This window comes from Sinohyriopsis cumingii, chromosome 7 (assembly GCF_028554795.1).
Source record: "Sinohyriopsis cumingii isolate HCF-2022 chromosome 7, ASM2855479v2, whole genome shotgun sequence".
In the NCBI taxonomy this organism is placed as follows: Eukaryota; Metazoa; Mollusca; class Bivalvia; order Unionida; family Unionidae; genus Sinohyriopsis; species Sinohyriopsis cumingii.
Window position 1 is genome coordinate 10,796,127 of NC_142967.1, and position 11,008 is coordinate 10,807,134.

General features: G+C 34.5%; 1 protein-coding gene across 3 annotated transcripts in view; it reads left to right on the plus strand.

Annotated features, from left to right (window-relative positions):
• The window catches only part of LOC149794727 (protein farnesyltransferase/geranylgeranyltransferase type-1 subunit alpha-like), a 52,313-nt gene that overhangs the window by 14,720 nt on the left and 26,585 nt on the right, over positions 1 to 11,008 (plus strand). For all 3 annotated transcript variants that reach the window (XM_089964341.1, XM_089964340.1, XM_089964339.1), the window contains exons 3-5: positions 614 to 718; positions 8,803 to 8,913; positions 10,629 to 10,790. In XM_089964341.1, coding sequence (XP_089820467.1) covers positions 614 to 718; positions 8,803 to 8,913; positions 10,629 to 10,790 — 378 coding nt within the window. The remainder of the gene's footprint in view (positions 1 to 613; positions 719 to 8,802; positions 8,914 to 10,628; positions 10,791 to 11,008) is intronic.

Sequence of the window (11,008 nt, forward strand, 5' to 3'; positions counted from 1 at the left end):
ATATCCAGTTTGCGACTTCCTTTCATGGGGCCTCTGAATTTCTCTACTCCAAACCAAAAGAAAAACTACTTTTTCATGTACGAGAAAAATACATAGAAAATTTTAGGAGCCAAGCCACGATCGTCTTGTAATATCCATACGTGATCTCTTCCCCAAGATGACAATAAACTTTTTACATTATTTTTCGTACTTTTAAGAAAGAATTTTTTTTCGTGTGCGAGAAAAATATGTGTATATGAAATTTTGGGAGCCGCACCACGACTGTGTTATATCTGAATTATAGCGGGGTCACACTGTATTCTTTTATATAATTACAAGAAGGGGGTATTTTCCTCATTTTTTAAATAGACCCTGATTCAAGTGACTTTAAATGAATTGGATTTCCAGAATTCTACATCATTTGGAAGAGTTGTGGCCCCAACACTTTGGTCTCACAACAGATGTTCTGATATTTAAGGCCCTGGCAAGCAAATTATAATGAGCAGGGCCTTATGCAATGCACCCATTACTATTATCTTTGATCTTCCCTTCATTATCAATGTTGTATTTTATTATAAAATTATAATTGAGTCAGTTCAATCATTTGGTCAAGCTTTCTTTAACTCTGTTGCAGGCATTTTCGTCGCATTCTTTTGAAAGAGCTCAATAAAGATCTAAGAGAAGAGTTGAGGTATATAAGTAATGTTATTGAAGATCACCCCAAAAACTACCAAGTGTGGTAAGTAACTTTGTTGAAATATTGATGCATATAACGAAATACATACACCGGAAGGTTTATGTTCCAGTATGCATCTCTGTTATGAAATGCAATGCTTTAATTGAAATATTGATGTGCTTACCCACACATTACTATTACTCATGCACTTTCATGTGTCATTAACAAATGCAAACAGCAATTGTTTCACCTATTTTTTCAAATGATTCACCATCACCTCCAGTTCCTCACTCCAGAACAAAGCACTCACTCCAGAACAAAGCACAGTTCACTTTTGATCTTGCTTTCTTTTGTTCCTTTTCATTTATTTAATTTATCCATCCCATTCTTATAGTTTCTCAACTTGCTGCATGATGTTTGACATTTTAATTTTGAGTTTCTCATTTTAACTTTTTTTTTCTTTCTTTATCCTTGTTTTTCACTTACTCCTTAGTTGCTCATCCTCCTGCTTTACATACTATTGCTAAATGCTAATGTTTAGCCTAGAAACTCTTGACTTGGACCTTTATTTTAAAAAAATTGTCACTAAAACTCGGGTTATTATGGATATTGTACTTTTGGAAATTGTACATTATCTAAGCACACTGCTGACTAAAATGACTGCTCCCTTGTGCTAAAAAAATCAGCCTGAATTAGCCTAAAATACACTACCCTTAGCAGCTATTAAAATAGGGAAAATGAATTTTGCCAGACTAGACAATACCAGCTTCTGAAAATGCAATGGATGAATTACCAATTATATAAAATGATAAAAAGATTATTGGCTCTTTTTCAAAAAGATTTACCTCTGAAGTTCAGAAAGTGAAAATGACCAAGTGAAGCTAGCACTTTTTTGATAGGTGAACATCTGAAGTAAGGCCAAGCTGTATACTCAATAAGCCATATTACACCCATCAATCATATACCAAAATAAATGGAATTAAAGGTTCTTTGAACATTACCTAAGATATACAAGGTCTGTTTTAAATAGCCAGTATAACCAGCAAGGAAACCCAGGGAATTCTTTTTCTTTAAAATTCGAACCCTATGCAAAATAGAAAACTAGAGCGCCACCTTATGTTGTAGCATCGATCTGTATCATGAAATGCATGCACTAGAAACTTATGTTGTAGTATTGATCTATGTCATAAAATGCTTGCATAAGAAGGCTTAGGTGGTGCTCTACAGTTTTGTATTTTGCATAGGGTTAGAATTTTAAAGAAAAAGAATTTCCCTGGCTTTCCTCACTGGTTATACTGACTATTTAAAAAAAGACCTTGTATATCTTAGGTATAATTCAAAGAACCTTTAATTCCCTTTATTTTGGTGTATGATTGATGGGTGTAATATGGGTTATAGAGTATACAGCTTGGCCTTACTCCAGATGTGCACCTTTCAAAAAAGTGCTAGCTCCACTTGGTCATTTTCACTTCCTGAACTTCAGAGTTAATTGGATAAAAAAAGAGCCGATAACTTTATTTTTACATTTTATATATTTGGTAATTCATTCATTGCACTTTCAGAAGCTGGTATTGTCTAGTCTGGCAAAATTCATTTTCCCTATTTTAATAGCTGCTATGGATAGTGTACTTTAGACTAATTCAGGCTGATTTTTTAGCACAAGGGAGCATTTATTTTAGTTAGCAGTTTGTTTAAATTATGTGCAATTTCCAAAAGTACAATAACCAAAGAAATATCATCCACATTACATTAATGTAGCATAGAGGTATGCCACGATTCTCTCCATTGTGCATGTTTTAAATGCAAACAATTTCACCTTACATAAGTCACTCTCTCAAAAGTACATAATAACTGCTAAGCTCCCCCATAAAGAGAATATAGGTATTATTATTGTATGATTTAATTATGATTTTATGGCTGAAACATTTAAGTTGTAAGCATCAAAACAGTCCTTTTGAATAATTCTCCTGCATTTCTCCCCACAGAACAGTATTTATGAGTGTCAGAGTCTCTAACAAGTCCCGCCCCCCCCCCCCCCCCCCCAATAAAAAGTGAGCTATTTTAGGAATGCACATTACATTTTGTAAACATAGCAACCAATGTTATGCTGAATGACAGGAACATGAAACTAGCCAGAATTATTTCTGAGATATCAACAATGAATTTTACAGTTTGAAAAGGGATGGAACACATCAGGTTCATAAAGGTCAAAGGTCAAAGTGTAAAATATTTGCCTATTGTTTAATATGGAAGAAGTGAATTCACTTTCTCATCATTTATTTTTTTTATTTCATTGCAAATAAATGAAAAGAAACATTTTCACTATATATTTCTTTTACTTATTGCAACAGTTTTAAATTTAAGTTGACTCTATTCCTATATTCTAAGTCTTCTAATTTCCCCATAATTAAGGTCACTACTCACACAAACATGCCTCATGGCAAATTATGTAAGCAAGAGCAAAATGAGCATAATTAGCTTATTTTCATGCTTAACATCAATATGAATGTACCATTTTATTCAGAACACCATACATAATTATATGAAAATAAAATAAGTGCATACATTTTTATATTTGCTTTAAAGTGGCGCTCTACAGTTTCGTATTTTGCATAGGGTTAGGATTTTAAAGAAAAGAATTTCCCCGGCTTTTCTCACTGGTTATACTGGCTATTTAAAAAAGACCTTGTATATCTTAGGTATAATTCAAAGAACCTTTAATTCCCTTTATTTTGGTATATGATTGATGGGTGTAATATGGGTTATAGAGTATACAGCTTGGCCTTACTCCAGATGTGCACCTTTCAAAAAAGTGCTAGCTCCACTTGGTCATTTTCACTTCCTGAACTTCAGAGGTAAATTGTATTAAAAAAAAAGAGCCGATAACTTTTTTTACATTTTATATACACCACTCCCTCGATAACTCGTGCACATCGGGGTCCAGAAACATTGACCGCACTATAAGTGAGGCGCGAGTTATCGAGGGACCTATAAAATAAGCCCAAAACCAATAAAGTGATTGACGACATAAAGGAAAAATAAGTGGGGGGCGTAGGCAGATAATAGTATTGAATACTCACTTTATAATCGTGCTGAGATTAACTGTGAATAAATATCTCTTCATAACAGTGTACTTTATTTATTATTTCCTCATAGGGCAATATTAATTTCAGGATAAATTACAGTATATAGAGGCGATCATCGAAAACATTATTCCACGTGGTTTCCATTTGCTTAACATGTGTACCACTTCACACCTTGTGTAGTACGTCACTAATTTTATGTTGAATTGGATACATTCTAGCTTTTTTGTTTGATCCAAATTAGATGTTTTTTTATATACAAAAGATCGACTCTTTTCGAGAAACAGTGTTGATCGAACGATAGATAGATTTGAATGCGATGGAAGTAAAATGGAAAACAAAAAAAACAAGAGTTAATCAGTACTAACATATTTAATTGGTCTACAAATTTAAAACAACATAAATTAGAACAAGTTACTACTTGCCATTCGTGCCATGCTTGACAAATATCAATTCACTTTTTGAAAAAATCAGTTAATTTTTTGTGTGTGTTACTCCTTGGTTTCTCTGCCACTGAGCAAAATCCCTCAGATTTCTCAACTGCATAAGCTTTACGTAGTCAAGATTTTGGGTCTCCAGCCACCTTATGGCAATATCAAAATATTTGATTGCTTCCTGTGCAGAGGGGGGAGGTGGTGCAAAATCTGTGCCTGCATCACTTTCAACACTTGTGGTACTCCAGTCAGAATCGTCTTCTGCTGCAAATTTGTTTGTTATAGAATTAATTATTGTTTCATCTGACATGTATTCGGCTGTGGGGCAATCATTGTCAGCACAAATCCACTCCTCCATATCATCAAGAGAAACGCCTATCTCAGGGCCATGAGTCTGTATGAATTTCTCCCAAACAGCCTCGGCATTAATGACATCAGTTTCACTGAAACCTTCGAAGTCACTATCATCGTCACTGTCTCTGTTACTGTTTTGCTTTACGTCAAAGGCAGCTCCAAGACCCTTAATCCAGCACCCCAGGTCTCTTGTAATCGATTTTTTAATGCAACAAACACTTCCCCAAGTTGTTGATCAAAACAAAGCCGGCATGTAATTAGGTTCTCACAGAAGTACTCACGGGTTTCGATGTGACGGTCGATTGACTCTTTTCATGTTTTCAAGGAACAGAATATGTTGTGATTATAATGTTTACGCTGAAACGGAATTAAAGAATTAGAACATGACTTTCACACAGGAAGACGTTTAATTGGTGTTTATTTCATTCTCTGTTGCCACCTGTTTGCATTTACCAGAAGTTTTCATTGATCGCTCTTTCACCAGACAGTTTATTTACAGTATACTGACAACTGTTTATCATAAAAACTTACATAATATATGATATCTTGAAACAGAGGTCTCGCTAGGATTTTAAAACTGGGTCTTTCTGCCTCTGAATTCAATCACTAAATATCAGTACATTTTCTCACCCAGCCACCAGTCAAAGCCTTTGAACTAGCTGCCTAGCTATTGCATCGTGTTCTTTTTTTATGTACTCTTATAAAATGGCAACATGTATGTACATCAAAGAGTCTTTCAGTCACTGAATTCTGTCATTGTAAATATCAGCACAGTTAACTGATTAACACATTTTCCCACAAAGCAGTGGCTGAAACAGGACCGGCAAATCTTTGAATTTTCCCGTGCACCTATTACATGCGTACGGAGGACTCCTGCCTCAGTGATTTTCTGCATCCCAGATCAAAAATTGGCATCCAAATATGCATAATTAAGCGTTTTTGAAATCTCTGAAATTAATTCTTATTTGGAACATGCAAATTTCAAAATATGGATTATATTTTAATGGGCATTAATCACCATTTTCGATGATAAAACAAGCAATGTATCAAGATTTAATTTATCAATTCTTATCGTAATTTTTTCATGTTCAGCATATTTTAAAGATATTTTAAATACATTTTCTCTGGAAAAAATCGGGAGCCAAGACAGACACCGCGTTATAAGCAGGATCGCGAGTTATGCGGGTGCGAGTTATCGAGGGAGCGGTGTATTTGGTAATTCATTCATTGCACTTTCAGAAGCTGGTATTGTCTAGTCTGGCAAAATTCATTTTCCCTATTTAATAGCTGCTATGGATAGTGTACTTTAGACTAATTCAGGCTCATAGTTTTAGCACAAGGGAGCATTCATTTTAGTTAGCAGTGTGTTTAAATCATGTACAATTTCCAAAAGTACAAAATCCAAAGAAATATCATCCACATTACATTAATGTAGCATAGAGGTATGCCACGATTCTCTCCATTGTGCATGTTTTTAATGCAAACAACTTAGCATTACATACATCACTCTCTCAAAAGTACATAATAACTGGTGAGCACCCCCTTATGTTGCAGTATTGATCTATGTCATGAAATGCATGCATAAGAAGGCTTAGGGGGCGCTTACCAGCTATTATGTACTTTTGAGAGAGTAACTTATGCAAGGTGAAGTTGTTTGCATTTAAAACATGCACAATGGAGAGAATGTTGGCATACCTCTATGCTACATTAATGTAATGTGGATGATATTTCTTGGGATATTGTACGTTTGGAAACTGTACATGATTTAAGCACACTGCTAACTAAAATGACTGCTCCCTTGTGCTAAAAAATCAACCTGAATTAGTCTGAAGTACGCTATCCATAGCAGCTATTAAAATAGGGAAACTGAGTTTTGCCAGACTAGACAATACCAGCTTCTGAAAGTGCAATGAATGAATTACCAGATATATAAAATGTAAAAAAAGTTATTGGCTCTATTTTATACAATTTACCTCTGAAGTTCAGGAAGTGAAAATGACCAAGTGGAGCTAGCACTTTTTTGAAAGGTGCACATTTGAAGTAAGGCCAAGCTGTATACTCTATAACCCATAGTACACCCATCAATCATACACCAAAATAAAGGGAATTAAAGGTTCTTTGCATTATACCTAAGATATACAAGGTCTTTTTTAAATAGCCAGTATAACCAGTGAGGAAAACCGGGGAAATTCTTTTTCTTTAAAATTCTAACCCTATGCAAAATACAAAACTGTAGAGCGCCACTTTAAAGCAAATATAAAAATGTATGCTATTATATTTTTTTAAATTTTCTTATAATTATGTATGATGTTCTGAATAAAATGGTACATTCATATTGATGTTAAGCATGAAAATAAGCTAATTATGCTCATTTTGCTCTTGCTTACATAATTTGCCATAGGCATGTTTGTGTGAGTAGTGACCTAAATTATGGGGAAATTAGAAGTCTTAGAATATAGGAATTGAGTCAACTTAAATTTAAAACTGCAGTAAGTAAAAGAAATATATGGTGAAAATGTTTCTTTTCATTTATTTGCAATGAAATAAAAAGATAAATGTCAAAGCAAATTTGCTTCTTCTATATTAAACAATAGGCAAATATTTTACCCTTTGACCTTTTGAACCTCATCAGTTCCATCCTTTTTCAAACTGTAAAATTTATTGTTGACATCTCAGGAATAATTCTGGCTAGTTTCATGTTCCTGTCTTACAGCATAACAATGGTTGCCTGTTGACAAAATGTAATGTGTATTTTTAAAATAGCTAACTTTTTATCATGGGGAAGGGCTGGACTTGTTAGAGACTCTGACACCAATAAATACTGTTTTCTGGGGGGAAATACAGTAGAATTGTTCAGAAGGACTGTTTTGATACTTGCGACTTAAATATTTCAGCCATACAATCAAAATTAAATCATACAATAATAATGCCTATGTTCTCTTTAAGTGGGCACTCACCAGTTATTATGTACTTTTGAGAGAGTAACGTATGTAATGCTAAGTTGTTTGCATTTAAAACATGCACAGTGTAGAGAATGTTGGCATACCTCTATGCTACTTTAGTGTAATGTGGATGATATTTCTTTGGATTTTGTACTTTTGGAAATTGTACATGATCTAAGCACACTTCTAACTAAAATGAATGCTCCCTTGTGCTAAAAGAATCAGCCTGAAATAGTCTAAAGTTCACTATCCATAGCAGCTATTAAAATGGGGAAAATGAATTTGTCAGACATGACGATACCAGCTTCTGAAAGTGCAATGAATGAATTACCACATATATAAAATGTAAAAAAAAAGTTATCAGCTCTTTTTTATACAATTTACTTCTGAAGTTCAGGAAGTGAAAATGACCAAGTGGAGCTAGCACTTTTTTGAAATGTGCACATCTGGAGTAAGGCCAAGCTGTATACTCTATAACCCATATTACACCCATCAATCATACACAAAAATAAAGAGAATTAAAGGTTCTTTGAATTATGCCTTAGGTATGTAAGGTCTTTTTTAAATAACCAGTGAGAAAAGCCAGGAAAATTCTTTTCCTTTAAAATTCTAAAACTTTGCAAAATATGAAACTGTAGAGCTCCAGAAATGTTGCCGTATTGATCTGTCATTAAATGCGTTGATCTGTGTCATGAAATGCATGCACAAAAAGCTTGTGTTGCAGTATTGTTCTGTCATTAAATGCATTGATCTGTGTCATGAAATGCATGCACAAAAAAGCTTGTGTTGCAGTATTGTTCTGTCATTAAATGCATTGATCTGTGTCATGAAATGCATGCACAAAAAGCTTATTTTGCAGTATAGATCATTCTTGAAATGTATGCATAAGAAGGCTTATGTTGCAGTATTGATCATTGTCATTAAATGGATTGATCTTTGTCATAAAATAAATAAGAAGGTGTATGTTAAAATATTAATCTGTATCATGTAGCCTTAGGTCCACACATACACCAGAAGGCATTTGTTGAGTTAAACAAAATAACTTTCTTTTTCTAACAAAAGTTTTGAAAAAAAATTGTATTCTTTACTATCTTTTAAAGAAAGATATTTTAAAAATTCCATAATTTTTTGTTATATCAGGGTTTGATCAGTACATTTGAATTTTTTTATCAATAATATCTTGTAAGGAAATGTTCCATAATTTTATATAAATTTTCCATAAAAACTTTAGAAACATTTTTCCCAACTGTGATTTGTCTTCTGTATCCATATCCTGATGACATGTCTACAAGTCGGTATAGAGGATGTGACTGATGTTTCCATGTCTGTTCTAGGCATCACAGACGAGTGGTAATAGAATGGTTGCGAGACCCTTTACATGAGCTGGAGTTTTGTGGCAGGATTCTCCATGGGGATGCCAAGAACTACCATGCTTGGCAACACAGGTAACATGTGTCAACATTAATTAAAAACTGTCGTGTTGCAGCCCTCATTTTTGCTATCTTCTGGTCTGTATTTGACAAGGCTAGCAATTAGATGGCATCAGGCTACAACTTTGCAAACAGTCTTACTGTACAGGCTGCCAGGGAATGGTGCTAGGTGGCAACAGCAAACAGTTGTACTGTACAGGCCACCAGTGAGCGGTATCATATTTGCTGGCCTGTAAGTTCATGTGGAGTACAAGTTGAATCAGCAGATTTGACAGATTTTCCATCCTTCATCCACATATAAGGCAATGTTGAGTATAAGACGAGGCCAGATCAACACCTTGGATTGTGTTTTTCACTTCGTTCACACAGCATAGCGAATTTTATCCTATCTGTAATTCAGTAACCATTCCAGTCTGGATCATTAGATGTAATTAAATGTTACTATAAGTACCAAATTTGTTTCACACGAATATATGGGGGGGGGGGGGGGCAAGAGAAAGAGAAAGTTCAGCTTGTCTTGTTTTTTTAATTTGTTGTTGTTTTTCTTTTTTTTTTTACCTTACTACCACCACGTTGCTGAAGCTTTTGTCAAAGAGAGAAAACATTAATAAATGAAATAGTAAATGTGAACTATGAAAATACATACCATAATAGTTATGTCCATATAGTCTCCATTCGGTTAGATCCCAAGAATGACCATTTTGCATACTGTCTAATTTTCTTTGCAAGTTTAATGAGCTCTCCAATCCCAACAAATAAGATTTGTTTAAAGTGCATGTACTTTTCCTGTACTTGGGTGGCAATTGTTTTTGATCTTTGCTCATGTTAGATATACTTTAAATTGCTGTAGTTCCATCGGCAAGTTATAAAATGTCACTGGCTGTTCAATTTACACTAGTAACCACTGGCATTTCCTTTATTTGGAATTGCTTACCTAGTGGTATTAATTGATAATGGAATATGGCACTGCACTTGTACACGAGTAAGATCAGTCATCAGGTAAGTGAACAATACAGATTTACAGTTGTGAAAACATCTCTGTCTGTCTGTCTGTCTCTCTCTTACTCAATGGAGCATACATTTTATTTGATTAAGGAATCTTACTGGATTCACTGCCTTAGAACATTGAAACCAGTTTAAACCAGGAAGACTAGAAAAAGACAGTGATGCACAAATAAAAGTATCTTTTGCATTTGACACATTTTCTTTTAAATAATTCTCTAAATTTGCCTAATAGCCTATGACTACTATAACAATGAAATATCTGGGATGTAATGTGCGAAGACATACATTTACATAAAATAAAATATTGTTATGGCTCATCAGTTTCTAGGTAAATACAAATATTTTCCAGTATCAGCAACAAGCTGAAATAAAGTAGTTGACACACAATAAAGTTAAAAGGTTGAATTCCTGTTGAAACAGTCATGTAAAGTTTTGCAAACATAACCTTTTTTCTGTTTTATTTATCTCGTCTATGTTTTGTATTTGCCTTTGAAAAAGACTCATTAAAGAGTCGAAAGCACTCTGGCTAGTTAGATATTTGTTTTGCACTGTTTGTTGTCAGTTTATTGTATTTGTATATATAAATATTTATGCCATTATTAAAAAATTTCTCCTTTTATACTTTTTGGGTCTTGGAATATTTGGTTGCAATTGGGCAGTGGGGGATTATGTGTTTTTCAAACATAGATAGCTGGCTGGTTCATTTAGAATTGTATCTCTTGCAGACAGTGGGTGATAAGGGAGTTTGGCCTCTGGGACAAGGAGCTGGACTATGTAGAAAAGTTATTGGCAGATGACTTGAGGAATAACTCTGCCTGGAATCAAAGATTTTTTGTCATCAACAGCACCACACAATTTACTGAGGAGGTTATAGAAAGAGAAATCAGGTAACTCAGATGATAAATGAACTTTTTATATATGGGACCCCTAGTGTCAAAGTGGTATAAAGCACTCACCATTACGAATCACTGCCATCTCACCTCTGTCTGCTTGGGTTCGAGTCTCAGGCTCGGCTAACATGGGTCCGTGAGAAAGCCTGCCAGTAGCTTCTCGTGGGTCGGTGGTTCTTCCTGGGATTTTCCAGGCTTCCTCCACCAGTTATACT